A 24,620-nucleotide genomic window follows, 5' to 3' on the forward strand; every position below is an offset into this window, starting at 1 on the left:
CACAGTCCTGGCTAGCTCTTTCATTCTCAATTATCTTCTTGTCCATATTTCAGACTGTGTCCTCTGATGTTCAAACATTACAGCGGATCTCTAGAGTTTACTGCACTGTGAGTTTAGATGTGCAGTGTGACTTTGCACCATGTGTAGTATGTTGTCACAATGCACTGCAACATGACATTGAAATGGTATTTTACAAACCTGGAAAACATCAGTCAAAAGTTCAGTGTCTTTTTTTGTGCTTCATTTGGAGAGTATTTAATCTTTCTGAAGTTCAACAATCCTATGCATTAACTGTCATCTCCAGGTGCTTAGCCCTGTATATGACTTAAACCTGATGTTCAGCTCTGGGCTGTACTGTGCTGGCTATACTTCTCTCAATTCAGATCACCAGACATAGTGCCTGGAATTCTGTTATCTTTGTCAAATGCTTTTGTCCAGCCACTCTGCCACAAAGGCCTGATTGGTGGCATGCTACTGATGTGGTCATCCTTATAGCAGGTTCTCTCATCTCTGCAGAAGACTCCCTGACCAATGTCGGTGCATTGCCAAGTTTGGAAGACGCCTGGTGGTTTCACACTTCTTCCATTTCACAATTATTGAGGCCACCATGCTCCTGGGGACATGCAGAGCTTTGGAATTGTTTTTATAGACTTGCCCTGATCTAATTGTTGCCACAAAATAATATTATTAAGGTTGAAATGTATTGAGCTATAAAAACCGCATATGGTTCTAGGAAACCCACATACTCATGGCCTTGAAAATCAGACAAGTCAACACATTTTATATCAGTATTCATTTTAAGACAGTTGTTTTTAAGACCTATATGTTTTGTTTGTTGTTTATTGGATATTCAATTCAATTCCATCTGATTTTATTTAGTTTTGTATATTTATTCATTTGAAGGTCAGCATTTTTTATTTTGTGTTTTTTTTTTTGTTGTTGTTGTTGTTTGTTTTTTTTCTCCATTCTTTTCTATGTACAGAGAATGATTCTGGCCAAGCAAGATGGAGGAAACAGGCGCTGTAATGGGCAGGATTCACCAGCAGCAACAGTGCAGGACGAAGTAATGCAAGATGCCCAACACAGCGCAGAAGAAGTGGCCAAATTAAAGGAGATGCTGACTCAGCGTGATAATGAGATCAGTATCCTTTAACATGGTGCAGCCAACGTAGTTTAGTTCTTAATGAAGGACTACATTGAATCTGGGGGTCTTTGATTCAGTAGTCAAATTAGACAATGTGTGACAAGATAATTTACATCTCAGTCTGCATGTTCACACTGTCAGACAGATTCGGTTACACAAAAAGACCGAATCAAAAAGTGATTAACATTATTCAAAATACAAACTCTTTGGTGGGTTGGAATTTGGTGGGTTTGTATCATTTGTAGATAAATAGTTTGTCAAACAAATACACCAAGGCTCTTATTGGCATTGACATTGTCAGTATTTATTTATTTATTGATTTATTTATTTATAAGCAGGATGATAGCTTCTTTCACAGACATTAGATACATATCTTAATCACAATGATCATTTAGTTTCAGATACATATTATTTACATGACATTACAAGTTCTCATATCTGCATCACACATTAAAGACAATAGTATTGGGGGCATTTAGCATTAGCTAATTGCTCAAAGATTAATATTTCTTTTGTGCTTACATGTAGCAGAATGTGCATTTGGAATTACTATTCCAACAAAAACTAATTATACAAGGTAGGTCTCAAAATTTTAAATACATCTCCACATCCTAGTTCATATGTTTATTTTTCATACTAAAATCTCCATTAGCAGAAATGTGTTTATACTAAAGTCAATCTGTCTGGATTATTGCATGATTTAATTACCACCATGCTGTACAACCATAAATTATGATATGTAAGTAAATCTGTTTTCATCAGCAGTGCCCCAAAATACACATGGAATACTGTTCTCATGCATATGTTCCAATAGGTCTTCATCTAATGACTGCAGTTAATCATAATTACTATTAATCATAACTTGTTTGAACAGAATTTCTATGGGATTATTCTTCCCTCAGTGCGCCTTGCTGCGGCTTCTAATTAGATCACAGTATATTAGTCGGAAAACTGAGATGTCTGCTTGATTATTTAGCCACAAAAACCTCAGTTCTCTAATATGATCTTGCAGATATTTCACCCTAATTGGCAAAATTGCCAATGTGCATGTTTAAAACCACACATTTCAGCAAGTAATGCACACGTTCAACTTATTATATTGCCTTACTAAATATACATCCATGTACTTTCATTGTAAAAGTTGTATATAAGATTGCAGTAGCCTAAATTGTCCCTCAGTCAGGGTGGTCTGTCTGCAGCATGCAACATTATAGTTTGGGTACATCAACCCTTAGAGGTGACATCATTTACAGCCAGAGCCCTAATAACTGTCTAGATTGTAGACCATTTCAACTTAAAAATGTGTCCTGTAGCTAAATCACCATGATTTTCTTGTCTGTTTAACTATCCGACCCCTTCAACACCTCCTGGAACCTACAGTTTACTGGATGGCTGTGTTTTGTTATAGTACAGGCCTACTGTTCCCAGACTGATAAATCCTCACTGGGTTAATTATGGGAGAATTCCCTGTTGTATCCCCCCTGCTGCCCCTGCGTGTTCCCATGTGTGGTTGACTCTGCATGGGAGTGGGGCACCTGGTAGTGTTTAGTTTACTCTGCTAATGACAAGAAAAAACAATCAAACACTCATGAGTGCTCAGAGGAAATACATCTATGATATACATTTTATATGTTAACTTATTTTTCTCTGGATAAATGTTGCTTTCCATCTCTTCATTGTTATTAGTCTACAGGTAATCACAAAGTGCAGCTGCAGTGGAGAGATGTTCATTCATCAACATTTGCCTTAACAATGTTCTGTTTGTTTGTCCAACTTCCAGTCCAGCTATAATGAAGTAAAACTTGGTATTACAAATTTTAGCCTTGAACACCAGATCAGTCAGGCTTGTCAATACATGTGTACCCTGCAGGCCATAAGTCATTTATTTTTAAGGCTGTCATTAGTTTCAGGTCATGAAATTTAAAACTCGAAATAGGTATTTTGAGACAGTGTCCACTTTGTCCATTGTGAAACACACTATTTTGTGTTTCTGTGTCTTTGTTAATGTCAATGTTCTGTAGAAATAAGGCGGCCAGTTGAAGTAAAAAAAAAACATCCATCCAACATTTGGGTATGTTTGTGAGCTATGCTGTTGGGAAATAAAACCTGCAGGGCAAATAATTAGCAAAATTAGCACCACATGGAAAAACACTAGATGTTCTAGCAAACATGTAAATATGCACATTTTACATGTAAACATTAGTTAGTTCTCGTAAATACTTTTTTTTTCTCTTCTCTCACAGGTGATTGTATCTAAAAAAGATATTTTCTATGTCACAATTGCAATAATAATACAGCACAGTTGCATTGTTTTGTGTTAACTGAAAGGAATTTCAGATTCAGATCCTTTATTGTAAAAGCTCCATATACAAGTACTTAGCAGAGAAAAAATCTATAAAAGGACACCTCAATCTTCTCTACACAAAAGAATATGTGGGGCTCCTGCAACTATCTGGAGTATCTTCTACTGTGTTAGTCCCTTTTCTGGCTATACTCGTAGTATTGCACGTCCTAGGGGTGGCCATTTTGGCACCGACAAACCAGACAATGCATTTTGGTAAACGATTTATTTTTGATGTAGACTTACCTGCAGCTTGACGTTATGGAAAATACTGTAGGTGTAACAACCTTTCTTTGGGAAGTGTTGCTATTATTTTACTGCTTACTGAATGTACTGTGGCAGCACAGTGGTGTAGTGTTTAACAATGTCATCTCACAGCTACAACGACTTGGGGGACTTTCTATGTGGTGTTATTTCTTTTTATATTCTCTATGGTGGCCTGTCTGGGGCGAATGCTGCCTCTCACCTTATAGTAGCTGGGACTGGCTTCAGCACTGCCATGACCCTTAACAGGAAAAGTGGTTAACATAACAGAATTTACGGTATGTAGTATACTGTAACTTTTAATATTGGAATTATGTCACAACAGTCTAGTCCAGACTGTTTCTGTTTTTAGCCTCTTTTAAACATCACAGTTTTAAAGTTGTACTGTATACTTGTGGGTCTGATTAAACAGACAATCAGCCTTGATGCATAATCATCCTTACTAGTCCTATTATAGTATTCATGAATATGCTAATGTGTCATCTAGCATGACAAACAGTGTGGAACTGGGAGGCTTTGGCTGTTTACTTGATTGTTATTTTTTGAGACAGCTGTGCTGCTCATCCAGATTGGTTTTGTAAGAGCTCTTTACCCATAAAGCAATAGGAATTGTCAAACACAGATGGAGCCAAGAGTAGAGAATCTCTGTCAGCTGCAAACAGTTTAGCATATTTTGAAAATGATTGATGATAGAATCAAATTGACAAAATCAGTCTTTTTTCAGATTGGACATTTTTGCCTGATTGGGCTAAACTGATTATACAGTAAAAAAAAAAAAAAAAGGTATTATTTGTATCATTTTTTGAAGTTAGCAGAAAATGAAGCACAGTATTACTGTAGTATACCCACTATTGGTTTGTTGCTGGAATTGACGTCAGCAGGTCTTTAAAACAAGTGGCTTTAGTCTTCTGTCTTTGTCTTTGTCTGTTTTGTCTTGGAAATGGCACTGCACAAACAGATTTAACCTAATGAAGACAACAGTCCCTAGAAATAAAACCAACACATATTACAGAGAGAATCACATTTTCATTTCCCCTGACAAGAGCTTTGATTCACATGGCCACTAGAGGGCTTTGTCACTCGAGCATGCAGTAATAGAGTCGGTTTAGAAATATTCAGACACTGTTAATTTTGAATAAACAAAAAGAGACATTTTTGCAAATGGAGGATTCAGACCCTTGGCTTTGGCATGCCTGGCCAAACTGACTTTTGTTTATTCAAAATTAACAGTACCTTTTTTATATATATAAATAAACAAAACCTTTTTTTATATATATATAAAAAAGGACCTAATAAACATTTGTATCTACTGTATTTAAAAATGACAAACAATAACAACAAACAAACAATGAAGAATACAAAAAGTAAAGATGTCAGAATAGTCCATAAAAACAATATACAGTAGGGGTAATCTGGAAATGCCCAGTGTTATTAATTTCTTTAGTGCATGGGCTTGTGATTTTCTTTGATTTTCTCTCGTATTGGAAGAATAGGTCATCAGTCTGCTAATTTGTGACTGGATTATTATCATTATGATTATGACACATTGTCTTTACTAACCAGGCTAAGAGGCAAAGACATAGTTGAAAAAATAGAGGCCGGAAGCTCTTGCTTGCGGTACTGGTGCCGAATTTTTTTGCAGCTCAACAGTTTCTGTTTCATGGATTTCCTACCCATCTCTCTTATTACCTTCTTCTATTTTCTTTATATCACGTTATGTATGCTTTATTTGACAGTTTATTAGAATGGGACAAGAAAGATGAGATGGAGAGATTGAATGCACATCACAAGCCTGACCACAACATTTTGATTTAATGGCATGTGACCAGCCCACAAGTCTAACTTGCAACCCCCAAGAGAATTGTTCATCATATAATCGAAGTCTATGGCATGTACAGTATGTTTGCAGCATAAATGAAGATATCTGACGCCAGAGATCCCACTAATGGAAAAACCCGGTGAACAAGACTTTAAAGTAACGACTTGCATGAAACAATGACAGAGGACAAACAGATTTCTCAGTAAATGTTGGCTTGCCTTAGTCATTCTGAATTGTGCTGGGTTTAAATTTTGGCAGTTTTGAGAAGGTTGGCCTCATTGGAAATTATAATTGGAGACTTGGTTTCTTTGTGTTATTGTTCCCACTGTCATCCCCTTTCTATTGGCTGACAGGGATATAAACTCCTCCAGCTTCTTCAGGACTACATCCATTATCCAAAATAATGACATTCTGACTTTTTTTTTTTTTTTTTTTTTTTATTCTTACATTCTAAATTATCTGCTGACCACTATAGTTTAAGTTTGGCCACAGCTTGATGTCTGCAAATCTCATGATATACCCACGCTTGAAAAACAGACTAATTTGACTTTAAAGTATGTGTTGTGATTAGGCTGTCAAACACATTTCATTTCTAGTGGAAAAACAGATGAATGAATATTTTATGAGACTGTAGATGTATTATTCATGTACCTGTTGGCTGTGTTTTATAGGCATACAGTACTTTTTGCCCTTCACTTTCTAACAAGTGACACTCTTTGATTTCTTTCTGTTGATATTTTGACAATTTCTTGTATAATGTCTTTATCATGTTTCTCATACGGTTTTTTAATGTAATTCCAGTAACAGTAACAACTAACAACAGTGTGCTCTTGGTTTACAGTAAAGGGTTTCAATTTGATAATCAAATGCAAATCAAGTGCTAAATGGCATTATACTCTGCTTTATGCATTATTGTTAAAAAAAAGGTATGTGAGGCCAGCTGAAGTTTGAATAGGAGACAGTAACATAGGAAATGATTATAGTAAATTGCCCTCATAGTATGCATATGCAGACGTTGCGCATGAAGTAATTAAACTTGTCACAGTGAAAAAAAAAAGTGTGAACAAGATCTCAGCAGCAGCTCTTGTATGTCAGCCTCGTCCCATAGTCACGTACTCTTTGTCACACTCTCACAAGTACAACCAGACTTACCAACACATCTACACTTGGAATCAAGCACACAAACATATACATACAGCCTCATCAGTGGGAGAAGATTTGTTGAATCTTGGCAGATGCTTTGGCTCCTCTTCTCCCCACTGATTCATCCCAGACCATGACATCTCCCTGAGTCTGTAAGGTCAAACACTGAGCACATGTCAGCTTTGGCATTATAAAATACCATAATAAGGCCTGCTGTCTGTAGGAAATTGCTATTAATGCTACCTTCTTATAGTGTATTGTCATGTTCTGCTACCTTTCATAGCAAATCAATCCAACAATAACTCTGGCTCTCACTCTCCTTGTATCCTGAAAAGTGTAGTTATTCATTACCACAATGTTTATTCATAGGCCAAATTGCTATGATTGTGCAACTAAAAGAGTTTGTTTTCATCCAGAACCTCGTCCTAAAGGAAAGACAACAGTCCTTAACTCAGTGTCTGCAGGTATCTTAGTTAAGATGTTGAAGAAGGAAAAGAAAAGGGCCCAGGATGCTGCTGCTCAGCTTGCTAACATCACTAATGGCCAGAGCCTTGTCTCCCAGAATGCCTCGACATTGTCAGCAAACCCAGTGTTAAAGGAAGGAAGCAAAGACACCACCTCAACTGACCAAGGAGGACGAGCTACACAGTACATGAAAAGAGGTACTTCACTTTACATCCACAAGAATGTGTACTGTCTACAGTAATAGGGAATGTGTGTGGAAAAGGATGTTGCTAATAAATTTTAAGTTCCACAACATCACTGCTACTTTAATTGTGCTGGGGTGGTGGCAGAACTCTCAGAAACAAGTTAGACTCTTAAAACTATGCCACATAAAACTTATTTTATGTCTTAGCCTAAGCTTTATGGTTGCACTATGGTTGCACTGAAACTGTATGTTGGCTCAAGTGAGTATCTCAGTTCCAGTGCCAACATTAGTCATTATTTGCAGAGCTGGTGTATTTTCTTTGTGTCTGCGAGAGCTTCCTCCCTAACCCAAAATTTGTGCATAAGGTATGGATAATGTAATGTAATACATGTCAGAAATGACACTTGACTATGGCTGCTGACAGGCTGCAAGTAGTTAAAGCACTGCATGGGGACAAATAATGTAGTAAATTAAATAACACAGGTGTGAACTAAACGTGACAGTCAGTCTTTCAGAAATGGAAGAAGATTAGGTGCTAAGAATACAGTTAAGTGATCTTTCTCATTTGGAATGTGGGCAGCCCACAGTGGTCATGCTGATTATCAGTGTGCCTGTTTAGGCTCCCTCTGAAGCATGACAAATCCTTGATTTCTGGATTTTACTGCAAAGCAGAGTCTGATGTCCCAGTGCTCTCTAGATGGACTTATTTCTAAACAGTGTCATCAGTGTTTCCTTTGGAGGTCACTCAAGTGGCCCAGTGTAGTCATGTCAGTAAGGCAACATTAGACAGTATGGTATATTAAACCTGTAATTTGTTGCTGATGAAAAGCTGGTGGGTTTAAAAACCTATAATATGTGAACTTGATCTCCATGTTGTCTTGCTGTGGCACATCCCTACTAGAGGTTTACATTATAATGTCAGGGAAGAGGAGGAATAAGAGTGTTCAGACTGCTGCTTGTATTTGACTGTAAGTCTAACTTTTATTAGAAATGAACTTGGTCTTAATGTTACAGGAAAGTGAAGGTTGCACAAAGTCAAGCCAATCAGGCTTTTCAGATATTCTCTCCAGGCACCGAGAGAATTTGTTTGTCTTTTTTGTTTCATTTTGGTTAAGTGGAGCCTCAAGTGTGATGATAAACCTAAGTCCATATAACGAGTTCGGTCATAGCCATCGGGCACAGGAGTGTGAGCCAGCAGCTCATCAAGCTGAGGCTGCTCTCCTGTCTGTGCTAACCACAACTCCCCTATCCCCTTTGACATTTTTGTGTAATGGTGCCCAGTGCGGTAATAGGACCAGCAAAGTGGTAATTGCAAACAGGGTTCTGAAAGAAGATTCTATTAAAAAACAAACATATGTTTGAATTTGGGCCAGTCAAAATTAGTAAGTAAATCAGTCATTCAAGGAGGGGTCATTGAAGAGCACTGTCATGGATAGCTATAGTGCTGAAGTCGTACAGTATGTACTTTATGTTTCCCAGAATGACACTAATGATCATAGCATAGATGGCGACCATGACTATCTACAAATGGAGAAGACTTGGAACAAAAGCGAACCCTCTCAAAAGTGGCCAAGCTCTCAATATTAGTTTAACAGAAATGTTGCTCATCCAGGAAATCACATAAGATCCAAGGAAAACATCTGAAAACTGCAGGTCTCTCTCTTACCTCAGTAAAGGTCAGTTATCACTGACCTTTAGAAATAGTATCCACGAAGCAAAACCACTGTAATGGTAGGGTGTTGTAGAACCGGATGACTGTGGGGATAAAGGATCTCGTGTATCTTTCTGTCCTGCAACGCAGTGAGGTGCGTCGTCCACTGCAGCCACTTCTTTGGTCCATCAGGATGTTGTGTAGAGGGTGGTCAGTGTATTGTAGAATAGTCTTTTTTCCTGTGTGCGTTTCTCCAATACAGCCTCTACTAAGTCTAACGTCATTTCAGTCACAGCAGGCTTTTTGCACCAGTTTGGTGATGTGTTGCTGCTTCAGGACCAGGGTGATAAGAACTCTCTAAGACAGAATTGTGAAAGTGAACATCAGGTCATCGCTGAGCCTGGTGAAGCTCAAGCTTAACTGGTTTATGCTGCAAGACAGTGACTCCAAAAATAAGAGTAAGTTGACCTATGAATCTCTAAATAGTACGTTTTGGAGTGACCTAATCCAAGTCCAGACCTGAACTAGCTACTAAGTTCAGGGGGTTGATTACTTTTTTCTACTGGTGATTTAAGTTTTGGATAAACTTTAAAAACAGCCTGTTTCAGTAGAGGCAACAACTTTTTTCACAGCACTGTCACTGGATTGAATTTTTATACAGTTAGATTCTTTTGGTGCTATATATTATTGTGTAGTTTGTTATGGAAAAGTTGCTGCCTTTCCAAAAATTTCCCAGATCTCACAGTCCCTTGTTAGCCGTTACATGTCCACTGTGGAATGTTCATCCACTTTTCTCACACTCCATGAGAAATTTCTTTTCTTTCTTTTCTGTCTTTAACTAAAGCTGTGAGCAGAACACACTTCCAAGCTCATCAGCTGTTAACCAGCAGGGAAAGCTTGATGTTGTCCAGAGAGGCCAAAAGCTTTTAAGAACACACTAAGTAGTTGCAGGAGAACCAGAGAAGACACTTCTTACACTTCAGTGTTTTTAAATTGCATAATGTGGAATCCTGGGGCACACCTGGTGTCAGGCGTTTTTAAAAAGCACCAGTGAATACCGTGGTGTCAGTAGGACATTACATTTAGCTCCATACTAAACAGTACACTGTATTACAGTGCAAATTCAGCATTTATTGTGGATTTTTCTATTGCCCATATGGACACTCATAACTAAACTATATGTGTATTAGGTCATTGTTCTTTACTCTGTCTCACTTCTCTTTTCCTCATGCTGCACTGAATGTTTATGTACATCTTAATTAAGGTGTGTTCTAACAGTTCTGCTCCTCAGCAATTGCTGTCACCTCAACATAAGTTTTATATGTAATGATGATGACCTTTCCATGGAAACTGTTTGAAATGCTGATTGAATAGCATGTAATCTCTACTACTCTGCTCTCTACCTAAATTATGCTTCAGTGCTGGGCTCTTAGTTTCGCCAGCTCACAGTAAAACATGAGTATTAGGCAGTGTTTATTTGTTAGGAGCTTTGTCTCTTTGGAAGCCATTTGCACATTTTAAAAGATTTTAATTCCTCCATAGAACTGGATCTGTGCACTGAAAATTGCACACAGACATCAGATGCCGCACAGATGGTTTTCCTGAAGTTGATTTATTGTCTTCTTTTACATGTACAGATGTACAGTGCCTTTCTGCTGTATTCCATTGAATCGTTTTGAGCTAATGAATGGATAAGATGTTCCTGTTCTAATTCAGGCTGCTCATGAATTGTTTTAAACTTATCAGGGCTGAAAGAAGACAGAACAGAACAGGGAGAGTTAAATGTTAACATAAATCCTGCTAGACTGTAATGAGACGTTAATGATTCTACCAGGTCCTCCACACGTTTCTGGGATCTTAGAAGAAACCTGAGACAGGAAGGACACCTTAGTAAGTCTACTACTACTGTCCTCTGAAGGAGGCCCCAGTAGGAATGTGTAGTGTACGCAGAGATATTGCTCTTTTTATGTAAAACCAGCTTCTTCATCTAACAGTTAACAGTTGGTATTACTATTTTACTATTTTTGTCATAATTTGTAGTAACACAATAGTCAAAATTCATTTTGCTTGTTTTTCATTTCTAAAATCTGTCAAAACAGCAGCAATAGTCATGACACAGTCCTCCTCTTTCCTCTAGTTTGTCAGCAGTTGAAGCACGGAAAAGAATAATTAGGAAAATTGGCTCATGGTTCCATGTGATCTCATTACCCCACAAATTATGTTAGTACAACATAATATGTTGTCATATCACTATTAGATATTCCTGGAATGTTGCTCTTTACAAGAGTCGAATGGAGTGCGTTTCCCTCAAGAAACCCCCCAAACTGATTTGTTGAGGTTGGCTCTTGCAACGGTTGCCTGTGAAATGCCTGATGGTTTCAATCAGAACTTTCCAAAAATAAAGAAACAAAATTCCTGACTGTCCTACAGTACAATTAATCTCTTAGTATGTCTTTGGTTAGGAACGCTTTGTCACAAAAGTCCACTCATTCTTAACAAGGAGGGAATTTCTTGAATATCCTTGTGTAGTTTTGGGTTTTTCACAACACAAAATAATGCTGCTCTGTAATCTAAGACAAATACACAATCTAGTGCAGTGTTGTACTCAATATGCTTTGTTCTGCTCTGTGAATTCCACAATTGCTTATTGGTTTACTGAACATTTCATTTGGCATATTGAGAGAGAGCACTGCAGTTGATTGACACATTTCTGTGGTTGCTCTTCTCTGTTGCCAAATCCTGTCCGTCTATGCTCATAATTTTATTGTTTAAGCAGCACGGAAGATCGTTTTACTGTAAAAGATGTTGTTGAAGCCATTTTCCACAGCAGTAGAATGCAATGTGACCTTCCAAGGTATATGTAGTATCTTCCTTTTGAGTTTCCTTCTCATTAGAGTGTATCCAGAAAGTATTCACTGTGCTTAACTTTTTCCACATTTTGTTATGTTACAGCCTTATTTCAAAATTTATTAAATTCATTATTTTCCTTAACATTCTACCAGAAATACCCTATAATGTCAATGACATTTTTACAGTATTCACAGGCTTTGCCATGACATTCACAATTGAGCTCTGGTGCTTCCTGTTTCCACTGGTCATCTTTGAAATGTTGTCCACCTGTGGGGAAATTTAGTTGATTGGACATGATTTGGAAAGGTATACACATACTACAGTTAACAGTGCATGCACCGTTAACTGTAGTTCACTGTAGTACCTTATGTAGACACAAACCAAGCCATGAACCTCAAAGAATTGTCTATAGGCCTCTGAGACAGGCTAGTATCGTGTCACAGATGTGGGAATGGGGTACAGAAACAATTCTGCAGCACTGAAGGTTCCAATGAGCACAGTGGCCTCCATCATCTGTAAATGGAAGAAGTTTGGAACCACCAGGACTCCCCCTAGAGTGGCCAGCCCAGCCAACCTTAGCAATCAAGAGAGGAGGGCCTTACTCAGGGAGGTGACCAAGAACGTTTTTTTAATTTTTAATAAAATTGTAGATTTAAAAAAAAAATCACTTCATTATTATAGGTTATTGTTGGTAGAATTTAGGAAAATAATGAATTTAATCTATTTTGGAATTTGACTGTAACATAAAAAAAAAAAAAAGTTAAGCAAATCAGATCAAATCAGATATACAGCTGTAAAACAAAACATGTCATGTAATTCATTTTGACTCGTGTGTTTCTCTGAAGCAGATGTCTAGTGCTTTTAATGAAAAATACAAAAATAAATAAAACTACAAGCCTTTAAAAATAGCAGTCAGGACGATGCTATGTACAAAATTGTGTCTTGCTACACATAGCATTTTGCCAAAGTGATGTGGGTGGGGGGTGTCCACTGTGTACTGCTGACTTGTTCTAAATGGCAGTTTATGTTTGTGTTTATGTTCTCTCTAAATCTTGAGTGGCAGACTAATAGTCATTCATTTTTGTAATTAGTAACAGGTGGGAGGTCCACTGTATCTATCAGTGGGGCTCTAGCTCACATATGGCTGCCAGATTGAAGTTGAGTACCTGTGGATGTGGGAACATGTACAGCAGCATGTATAGTTGTTCTGCACAGCGTGATCCGACGCAATTTCTCAAAGTTAGTAGATTGATTTCAGTGGAATGACAAGCATGCATTCTGGTCAGGATGGTTTGTATGGTAGACTTGATTCAGAGCACAGCATGTACTTTAGTGCTGAATTGTTTTCTCTCAGGTCCACAGCTGTCATTAGGAAAGCAGGAGGCCTTTGAGATTTTCATAAGGGATCACGAGGATCATCTGACTGTTGAAGACAACAAGAACCTACTCAAACAGAGGTCAGTGACCAGCAGGACAAGTACTGAGACAGTTGTGATTCAATCACATCCTGCCTGTTCTGCAACTTGAGAGATGTTTGTACAGTGTCACTTTATTGTATGTGGTATGTGTTTGCATAGTAGCTCTCTATATCACAGTGAGACAGTGAATGCACATTTGAAAACCATGTATAGATCACAAAAACACACCACACTATGAAAACAGGTTTTATACTGTATAGTATTGTTATACTATCATTTCTTTATCAATTAGATGAATGATAGAAGTAAAACTAAAATGTAAAGTATAGCAAATGCTCTAGTTTTCTGGGCTTTGTTTGACTAAACTTTGTCATTAAATCCTGAACAGATTTTAAAAATGTTTATAGATTTTTTTAGGGATTAAGAAAACCTTAGTGACCTTAGTGACCTCTGTATTTTTTTATTGTTACATTGTTCATGTTTATTGTTATTTTACCATGCTATTTATGCTTTTCTAATCTAATTACCTATTAACTTTGGAACAGGTCAGCTGAGGCCAGAAGACTTGGGGAGAATCTGACACAAGCTAGAAACAGTATCAGTAAGTTGTCTCAACAGACAGAAGTTGCCTTTTGCAAATGCATTTACATTTAGAAACACATTCAGTTTTACATTGTATTGTCACTATTAACATTATGCTAACTGCACACAATTGCTGTGATAATTTCTGCTAATGTTGTCCACGTCCCAAATAACATCATATCTAACAACAACATATCTGCCTGGAAATCATTAATGAACAGATTGCTGTCGGGTTCTGGTTCCCTGGAGTGTAGAAACGTCGTTCAGCACATTCCTGAACTTTTGAGAGGCGTTCTGATTTCCAGCCACCTAGTCTTCCAACCAACCTATAGTTTTTAATAGCCTGTCCCAGGCTGTTTTATGATGACTTTGTAAGCACACCCCTGTGTTCTTCTGGGTAATGTCCTTGACAGGTAGTCTTACTATGCCAAAATGAGGCCTGGCATGAACCCCAGCTTCAGTCAATGCCGAGTGATTTACAGCTTTCGTCCAGTTTCTCTGCTGTGATATCTGCATACACGAATGTACAGTCCTACTGTATGTCAGCACTTTGCCTCTCTAGTTTTTTAGTAAGATTTCTTTTCATATTTAGAAATGAGCCCACACTTTGAAGTCCCTGTGGCTTTATCCAGTAATGTGTCATAATCAGTTTCTTTCACAGGGATGCTAAAAGACAAACTGCATCATCAGTGGCAATAAGCTTGAATTATTTCACTACACTTTGGTTGAATTTTCCAGCAAACTCAAAAGATGTATTATTATGGGTTGATCTGGTTTGCATTTATTACTGAAAGCTACATTTATGAATTTCCCTGGACTGTGTGTGTTTGTGGCTTATTTCACATACCACTGAAATGGATAGGTTTACCTCACACCAGTACTTGGCATTATCACTGCCCCAGATCACGCCTGGTGGTTTGGTAGCTTTTGCCTGTTACACTCATGCCAGTGTACACTTATCATCCCAGATTTAATTTTATTTATTTATTTATTTATTTATTTATTTATTTAGATTTGGTCTTTGAAGTGCTGATACAGCAATATGTCAGATGTATTGTACATCACGCAGGAATCACCTATGACAGCATGTAGCATAGTAACTCTTAAAATATGTTCTGCAGACATCACTGTGTGCTCATAGTCTGGAGAAATTAGATTTTAACTAATTCATCATAGTTTGAGATTTGAGATTTAGTAACAAAATTCCTTAGCCTATTCAAATTTGGAAAAAGCCCCAAAGGCACATCTTTATGCTGTCACATATTATTATATTGTTAGGTACATGGAGTTACATTCTTCCTAGATGAGATACAGTATTTTTAGTGGAAGCCGGTTGCCTCTTCTGGCTGGAAAGTAGTTCCATAATATTAAACTCAGTGTGTTGTCCTGTCACCTTGGAAGCCCTGCTTTGAAATTCCACACTTGTTTACCTGTCTCATGGATACTGTAGAACACAGCAACATTTTTGCACAATATAGACAAAACCTATAGTATAGGGTCCGTAGTCTTAAGTTCAAAAAGGGAAACATTAGTATTTATTCAGAGGGATCAGCAGTGCACCTTTTCTAGAGCATGAAAGGTGTAGTGCAGATGGAAATGAGCAGCATCTCTTGATTTCTCTGCCAGATGTAGATTTATACAGTACAGTTGTTGATGGAGCATCTGGTATCTGCTTTGGTATCCCCCTTTCATCGCTTACCTTTGCTGAAGTGACCCAAAGACTCAAGGATTCTGAGATACATTGCAAAGAAACTGTAAAATGTAAGCTGTTGCCAAGATTATTGTTCCATTGCACTTGAGAAGGAATATTGCAGGAAGAATGTAACTGGATTTCTGCACAAGAGAAGATCTTTGTAACCAACAGCGACAAGGTGTTAAAAGTCCAGCTACTCATTAGAGTGGTTTAGCCTTAGCCCAGTGTCAAGCCTTGTAGCTAGACACTGGTCCTTAAATAAAACAACGCGTCTCCTGACTATGGAGGCCTGCAAGGTTAGGACTGTAGACTTTGTCTTGACCAAATAGTCATTAATGTTTGACCCTTCAGTCATGAATATGCATACTTTTATTAGTGTGTCCAACAGCAACATAGTTTATTTATGATTTATTCATAAATATTTAAGACTGCTTGGGAAGAACAACAGCGTACAGTGCTTTATGATGAAGACATAAAGCTCATCTACAGTAATTAATTTACTATCACCCTCAAAAAACATATTCCAGAGCACATGAGTCAATGTTGGCCTCGTGCTCTTTATGTTGCTGTCCTGTCATGCCAGCACTTTGTCACCATGCCAACATGTTGTAATCATGGCAGAAATATTTTTAAATCTTTTTGTCAGTGTGAACAAAAAAGACTATACATCAGTTAGTGGTGGGGCATGTTTGCAAGACTTGTGTCTGTCAGAGAAGACTTAGGCTGCCCACCTGACCACAATGTAAAGCCACAGGGCGTATGAGTTCATTTAGATTCCCAGCTACCCAAGCTACTGAGTTTTTATGAAAACACAGCTCTGTCAGAGGTTTCCAAACCCTGATTTATACTCCATAGCATTAGGAAAAACACTGTCATCATGGGCTCAGCATGTCCCCATGTGTCATTTATTACGTCTCACATTATCCACTCTCTTCTCCGCTATCTACTGTAACCTAAAAAGTAGTCTAGCACTTGGAGTTTTGAAAGATGGAGGTCTGTGACTTTCATGTGCAAACTGCAAATTGTTTGAAAGCATGCAGGCGTGGAATGCTGAGCACAGATGTTAAGATAAACCTGAAGTCTGTAATAATATTATTGTTGTACTTTATTAATCCCTAGATCTCTATAAGAGACTTGGCTTTACTCAAGGTCACTTGAGCAGAACAGATGTTTGTCTTAAATGCTTTCAGAGTCTTCATCTTGCCTTTGATAAAGTAAGAGCTCTAATCCAACTGTTTTATGGCACCATTAGAGGTGTTGCATGAAAAGGTAGGTCCCCACAACCTAGTCGTTCACAAAATGATACTTCATCTGGATTTCTCATTTTTGGAACTCAGCCTTTAGCTTGGCGACAGGATTGTATTACAGAAAGAGCTGCAGCACAGCATCAGCACTAGTAGATGTGAATAAGACCTGAGGGGTTGTAATCAGAACTTGTCACACAAGCTGCTGCCATACAATGTCCTCTTTCATCTTTCATTTCATTATCTGACACTTGAGACATTTTCTTTGAGCTTAACATGAAATAGTAAATGTATCTATCTATTTTCCATGTCATTTGGTAAAAGAAATGCCTGCTTATACAATCTGTTTTTATCCATTTGTTTTACACTTGTCATTCATTAGTGTAAATATCGACTTCACTTAGAAGAAAAGAGTCAGAGAAAACAGAAGAAGAAAACATAAATTACTTATACATATGCTGTATTAACCACAAGAGAGGCAGTCACAAGAGTCCACAACTGTGGACGTGTGCAACTCAGCAGGAGGTTCATCAGGGTGAGAAGTGTGAATAAATTGGAAGAAGTATGTTTGTGTAAAGAGACAACAGATGAGCCTACAGCATTGAAAACACATTACTAAAGACATCATGGAGACTGACAAGTGGAGCGTCTTCACTAATTACGATAGTATGAAGCTTGAATTGCACCTATGGGAAATATCTGATGAATGACTAAATAAAAGCAGCAGCATTTGAAGTTGAGTTCAGTTACTTATTCACTTATTACAGATATGTCTGTAACAAGAAACTGCTTATAGAAATACCAAAGACATAGTGTCTTTCCAGAGCGACTTATAAATCCAATATTAGTCTATATTACTAGCTGATACAGGAGGCAAGAACATTTTTCAAGTGCCTACATGAATGATAACACTGCTAGCACATTTTTACTAGTATTTCAAATGTTGCTGATGTTCTGCAGAGGGCAAAATAAAGGGTTGTCCTTAACTTATTTTGCTAAGCAAACACATGTGATGTCCATGTGTATAATGCACAGTACAAAGAGAAGTACTTTTTGATGTTTATTTCTTCCCTCTCCATTTCTCAGATGAGTTGAGGAAACAGTTGGAGATGCGGAGGAGGCAGAGGGCCGTTCATGGTGAGCTCAAGCCAAGAGTTGTTCCCACAGCAAAACTTTAACCACCAGCAAAAAAAAGTCCACCTCCATTTGCCCACAGCAACAGCTAAACCAGCCATAGATGCTTCAAACAATTAATTTGAAATCATTTTTACTCACCATATCTGAGAACCCAGGTTTACACACCCACAATTCAGAGTCAGTTGGGTCCTCAGACAGGACTCAAACGCTGTCACAAATGGAAACTTTTTTTTTTTATAGTGAACCCCTTTCAAAGTGGGGAGGTAAAAATTGTGAACACAGTGTGGGTGCTCTTGTACTGTATTGTATGTGCTGCAGTGCCCACTTTAAAGCCTTTGCAGTAGACCAAACTCTGAGCAACACAAGTCTGAGGCCCCTTCATTTACTCTGTTTCTAAATGTTTTTATCAGTGACCTTTGATGAGGAAATCTGGTTGTAAAGCACACAAACATCTTCCCCCTGCTCAAAGGGTTTTCTTGTCATTTTGAGTCCTGCTTCAGAGAACACTCCATAACAGCCTGTCTTCTATCATCCACATCCTCGGTTTCAAATGTTGTCTTTGAAGGAAATGCAGTAACATGTGCACAATGAGTGCATATTACAGTAGTTTCTGGACCTAATACAAAAAACAAGAGCACATTAAGACGGTATTTTTTATCTGCATTATGTCCATATCTTTATCTGTTTGGACTCCCTTTTGCCTTTCTGATACTGTAGCTGTAACAAGGAATCACACAGAGTTTGAGGAGGAGGTGGACGAGGTGGAAGAAAATCTGTGCAAACACATTGAAAAGGAAAAAAAGGCGTGAGTGTGCTAAAAGTGCATTTTTAAATTCCCCCGTTTAGATTCGTTAGTCATGGCTGAAGCTTGGTATTGCAAAATAAAACTAATTTGATGCTGCTAATATCTCCCGTCAGCTATAAGACCATCATTGGCCGTCTAAAGGCTTTGAGGACGGAGATTGAGCACCTGCAACTGTTGCTGGAGAGGGCAAAGGTCAAGCTCCAGAAGGATTTTCATAAGTGGTGGAACCAGGAAGCTTCCAGCGTGCCGGTGACTGCCTTACTGTACCTTCCTCTAGCTACATGTATGTGAGAGCACCATCTGTGACATGAAGCTATGACCATGTCACAGATGATGTTTCTCATATTAGATGTGAAGCTTTGTCTGTTCATTTTTGTCTCCATATTTATGGATCTTTTCTTTTGTTTGTTTACTAAATAGTGGGCTTTGACAACATGTGAGTGTGTTAGATATGCATGTGTCTCTGACTTTGGAGGCTTTTATGGCCCCAGTGTAACCCTCGCAGCCTCTGCTCAACATCATCCCCAACAGGCCCTAGTGGGAAGAAATGTAGGAGGCAAAGACACAAAAACACATGTTTTTTCCAAAATGTCATGACACACAAACAAGGGCCTGGAGAGCAGCTTAGAGGCAAGACGGCAACAGCATCAATACATAGTCTCGGTCCTAACAAAGACAACATGTCCATGAGGCTCCACAGCAACACAGTGGGGGAGAAGATGTGAGTCAGGCTAAATAATAATTGTGTGTTTGTGCTTAAACACGTAGGAGACTTGAACAGTATGGTAAAAGATAGTGTTTTTGAAAGCTGGGAGAGACAAAGGTTAGCTAAAAAAATCACAAATGATTAATAAGACAGAATTGAAAAGAACCACATTTTTAGTCTCACACTCACATACTCTGCTTGGCCTTGAAGACTGCTGTGCACATTTCAGAAACCAGACACAATGTTAAACAGCAACATCTGACCAGCAGACTGTGCTGGCTTCTACTCTCCAGTTTTTGATCTTATGAATGAAGGACAATATCTCACTCACATCTGAGCAAGATTTGGGAATTTATCACCGAATGACAAAGAGGAAGTCTGACAGACAGGCCTTACATCTGCAGTTTTGGTCTTCCAAGCAGACTGTTTTCCTTGCCAGTGCATATGCAACGTGTTCAGCTATTTATTGTTCTGTTTTTGGAAAAACAGCACATGTAATTGGTTAGACTTTGACTAAGAGGTATAATGGATTTAGTGGACACAAAATAGGTCGCTTTAGCTGTAAGTTGTATATGGCCACATGGTGTTTAACTTGCTCAGATATGGACCATTAAAATGTCTATATTTCATTACGTTTTTCAATGATGTCATTAGGAATTAGAGCCAGAGGCCACAGGGAGAGTTCACACAGTGTCACCGAGTGAAACCTTGCTGCCATCTTCACCTGGCACTCCAGGATTTGGGTGAGACACTTTCCTTGTTAATGTAAAAAACTGACTGATTTTGTCTGTACCTCCTTGCAGCAGATGTAAATGTACACGTCTGTGGACGATTACTTTCCAACTTAGTACTCATATCATTAAGCATTCATTGTTAGATATTTTCTTTTCATTCAGTCTCTACTGAGCCAAGCCAAGTTCTTCCATACAACTTCTTACCAGCCAAGTTACAAGGAGAAACACCTTCCCCCCACTGACTCATTTCTGCTCCGTTCATTAATGTTATTTTTACCCTTTCACCAACTGTGCTCGAGGAGCACTTGATTAATGCTCAACAACCTCCACCTCCTCGTTGATTGTTTCCATGAAACAAATATTTAAAAAGTGTTGAAAGGTAATGTCATTGAGTTTTTGCGCTTCACCAGCCGTGTTGATAATAGTTCACACTACAATCTGACACTTACCATTGATTTAGTTGGTAGTTGACATCCCATGTCTGCCACAAGGCTGCCATGACAAAGCCTTGTAAAACATTCACAGACAGTGACCACAGTATTTGCCCAGGCTGTGCAGCCATTGATCTTTTCACCAGTCTGACTGCACGAGTCTTATACAGTAATACTGTGACTACTGGGTTCCATCAGATTTGTTTTAATGTTGTTATATACTGCTGAGCAATATTGAAAATGTGATATAATTCAAAGTAATTCTAGGCCACTGATTTCTCATAATGTTTTCACACTTTGACTAATAGGATTGTTAAACTGCGTGCGGCGTGTTACAGTATTAAAAAGGTTTCCTTTGCAGTATTACCAGTGGTGCCAGTGCAGGTTTCATGAGATACAGTGCATAACTATTGCAGTCCCGCCATAAAACATTTATATGGACATTAAGCTGTGTGACACTCACAAATCAAGATACAGATCTGTGGGATTACACTATAACTGTCTTGCTCTTGTAACTTTTATAGTGCACCTGGTGTGAGCAGTATTGTGAGAGACCATCCGACAGATCGAGTCCCCAGTCCACACTGTTCCACCTCTGCTGTTCAAAATGTCAGGTCAGCCGCGCTTCATTTAATCTCTTTTTTGTTTCCTTCCTTCCCAATGCTTCTACTGCAACAACATCGCATTTCTTTATTTTAGAAGGGAACCTCCTTTGACAGCTGTGCCAGCATGGCATGATAGGTCCCCTGATCAGAACGTGACTGACTTGATTCCTTCAGTGGAGTGGAGGTACATGATTTCTTAATGAAACAGTATTTCTCATTTACCAAAACATGAAATATGTGTACATTTTCCAAGTGCAAACACTACAGTAGTACTATATCCCACATGTTTGCTGTAGTCCTTAAATCTATACTTACGGCCAGTACCTGAAGATTTTACAGCTGTGTCTTGTGTTCTTTCCACTTATGAATGTGGCCATAAATTTTTATTTCTTTGTGAAGTAATGTCTCCAAACTATATTAACAAATCAAAGAGCAGAAGTCTCACTTGAACACTTGCTGAAACAACCTTCTTCCAACTACAGTAAAACACTGAATGCAGTTTATATATACTGCACTGGATGCCTTTGTTCATCTTCACCAGCCTTGTGCAGCACAAAGATATTATTGTTTTAAACTAATGCTCCATGAAATGACTGAACCTGCATACGTGCTAAGGTTTTTACCTTATCTCCTATACACTTCAGAATAGGATAAGTTACACACTTTCACACGCACACACACATACACACACACAAAAGAAAAGAATAACTAGATTTTTTTTGTAGGTTTCATCAGTATAAAGTGCTTTGATTTGTGTTAATCAAACTGTGAAGAATTGACGCCAATATTCCCTCATATTAACATACAGTATTTACATTTCAGGACCCTTTCCACCACCAAGCTCACATCCTCTTCCATTCCACTGACTGGAGACCAGCAGACCGATGCTGACATCCTGGCCTTTGTCAATGCCAGGCGAAACCTCCTCAAGAGGACAGGTGAAACACATAAAGCTAGAAATAATACACACACTAACCCTTCACACACTGTATTTTGCATTCAACACTGGCCTCTGGTGGTTGGATGTCTTACAGCATGTCACCTTAAAACAAGATGTCTTATTTTTGACTTCTGGTTAATTTGGACACTTGAAGTGTATACTAACCTCTGAGCACTTGATCGGCTATGAGGTAAAAATAATTTCCGATTCACATTTGCTGTTTCTGGCAGTAGTGCATGACACAACATGCTCCTATGTGGCTCGCGCTCTCGCACTTACTCTGTCTCTTCCTCTTTCTTCTGGTTTCACTGCAGTGTAGCTGCTTACTTTGGCAGACTTTAGCAAGACTCAGGTCGTGTGAACATGTGGACAGACAGAACAAATGAGCAGATACCAGACAGAAAAACAGACTGAAGACCACTCTTCAAGTCTTTCTCTCATTCTTTTCTTTCTTTCTTTCTTAGTTTGTTAGTGTGACTGAAGTCATTAATTAGGGGGATTTAAGTACAGGTTCAGTACAATTTTAATTCAGGGGTTGTTGTATTTAAAAAATAAAAAAAAATAAAATCAATCTTATTTTATGCCTTTTATATCACATACTCGCCAATCAGTCATGTCCTTTTATTTATTTCAGGTCAGTTTAAGCAGTGATACAAGTTCCCAGGAAGCATGGAGAGGAGCGCCATCAACTAAATGCTTGGGCTGCCCTCATACCTGTCGGGTGATTATCCTGAAAATATGTAATACACCTTGTATTTTGACAAAAGGTGAAAATGTGAGAAACTGGGTCCAAAACCAGCACCAGTTTTCTCATAAAAACCAAGACTGTTATGCTAAACACACACATATTTGTTGACCTCCTGATGCCAATGATATACCGTAACAGGCAGCAGTATACTGTAAATCACAGCCTGCACCGGCCATTTGATCTGAACAAATGTTGTCTCAAGATATCAGAGGAAGGAGCAACAATAGGAACCCAGTAGGCCCAGTGTGTATTTAAGGATATCATGAATCATGGCTTTTTAAATGGTGACAGTTTCAACATGCAGGATGACAAATAGAGTATATTTTAAATGTCTGTTTGTCTTCATTCTAAAACGTAACAAGTTTGTATAAAATGTTGTAAATATGTTTGTGTTCTGTTAAAAACTAGTATTTGTCATATTTTTGCACAAAATATTTAATCAAAAATGAAGCTGCAAAATAAATGTAAAGCTATTAAAATGTCAAGGACCAAAGCATTTGTGAGATGACATAGATGTTTCTGTATTATTTCATGTACTAGTTTGCCATTTCACACAGTATCAGTTGACTGGTCACCTAGTCCACCCTGTGTGTCTGGCCTGTACACTGTAGGGAGCTGTTAACACTCTAGGAGCTATCAAAGTTATGTTCCTTTTTCATTTTGAAATAAATCACCTTTTCATAGTGCTTATATTATGCTTACTCTCTTGCAAATATTATTTGTATTCTGTGGCTTCATTTCCTATGGAATCCAAATGGAAAACTACTCAGGAAAATTGACTGAGCGTCATTAGTTCACATACTGGAAATACAGTCCATTAGTAGTGAAATTTATTAGTTACACTCTGAAGGCTGTAATGAAGATTTGACTGTGTCTCTATGATGAAATCCACAGGTACTGTATGTGGCTTTATGTCAGAGTGATGTTGTGCAACTGTTTGATTAATGGATCATCTGGTTCTTAAAATATCCATATCCAGGAACACAAGCAGGTGGAGCCTATCACGGCATGAAGGTTACAGAAGCCTCCAGTTTGTGCAGGCCTTCCTTAACATACAGTATTTGACATTCAAATTGGGTTACGAACATTTCTTTGCATAGAGTATTGATTATTGAGTACTGAACTGAATGATCACTTATGAATTCTCACTAAATTAAATTTTAGTCTGGTCAAATCACATTTCATAGTGAGCCTAAATCGTGGCAGTCACCAGGCTGATGCACAGTTTTCTCCACTTTTGTAGAATATTCAAATAACACACAGTTTGTATTGCACTTTACTATATAAATAATCTTTCCATTCCATCAGACACTGGAGGAGTTGCACCCTGCTGTCGCCATGCTCCTGACATTCACTGCATCTGTAAATGTCAAAACTCGTATCACAATCTGAGTCACCTCAGAGCTATCGCTACACACTGGCCAAACAGAGATCTAGGAGCTCTCGAACAACCCGTTTGCATGGCTTTGCCTTGATTTGTTTGATAGATGACGAGCAGCTGCCCAATTTGCATCCAGGCAGAGTTGCCATGGTGAAGGAGCCTTCTTTAGACAAGTCATAGGATCTGTTATTTCTCTCACTCACTTCAGTGACTTTGTTCATCACCCTAAATAGCAGAAGAAACTAATTAAGTGAATCATTCCAAACTATCAGATCACAGAACCTAGCAAGTTCTACAACGCTCTACAACACCTACATTGTCATGTACCAAATATG

General features: G+C 38.3%; 1 protein-coding gene across 2 annotated transcripts in view; it reads left to right on the top strand.

The window, feature by feature from the left end:
* The window catches only part of kif6 (kinesin family member 6), a 45,586-nt gene extending 22,017 nt beyond the window's left edge, over window positions 1-23,569 (top strand). For both annotated transcript variants that reach the window (XM_026353820.1, XM_026353821.1), the window contains 12 exons: window positions 983-1,142; window positions 7,176-7,373; window positions 13,216-13,318; window positions 13,825-13,880; window positions 17,885-17,935; window positions 18,653-18,740; window positions 18,854-18,989; window positions 20,101-20,189; window positions 21,136-21,225; window positions 21,311-21,400; window positions 22,039-22,154; window positions 22,791-23,569. In XM_026353820.1, the coding sequence (XP_026209605.1) occupies window positions 983-1,142; window positions 7,176-7,373; window positions 13,216-13,318; window positions 13,825-13,880; window positions 17,885-17,935; window positions 18,653-18,740; window positions 18,854-18,989; window positions 20,101-20,189; window positions 21,136-21,225; window positions 21,311-21,400; window positions 22,039-22,154; window positions 22,791-22,807 (1,194 nt within the window). In that variant the 3' untranslated portion in view covers window positions 22,808-23,569. The remainder of the gene's footprint in view (window positions 1-982; window positions 1,143-7,175; window positions 7,374-13,215; window positions 13,319-13,824; window positions 13,881-17,884; window positions 17,936-18,652; window positions 18,741-18,853; window positions 18,990-20,100; window positions 20,190-21,135; window positions 21,226-21,310; window positions 21,401-22,038; window positions 22,155-22,790) is intronic.
* Window positions 23,570-24,620: the final 1,051 nt, after the last annotated feature.

The sequence above is a fragment of the Anabas testudineus genome, chromosome 12 (genome assembly GCF_900324465.2).
Source record: "Anabas testudineus chromosome 12, fAnaTes1.2, whole genome shotgun sequence".
Lineage (NCBI taxonomy): Eukaryota > Metazoa > Chordata > Actinopteri > Anabantiformes > Anabantidae > Anabas > Anabas testudineus.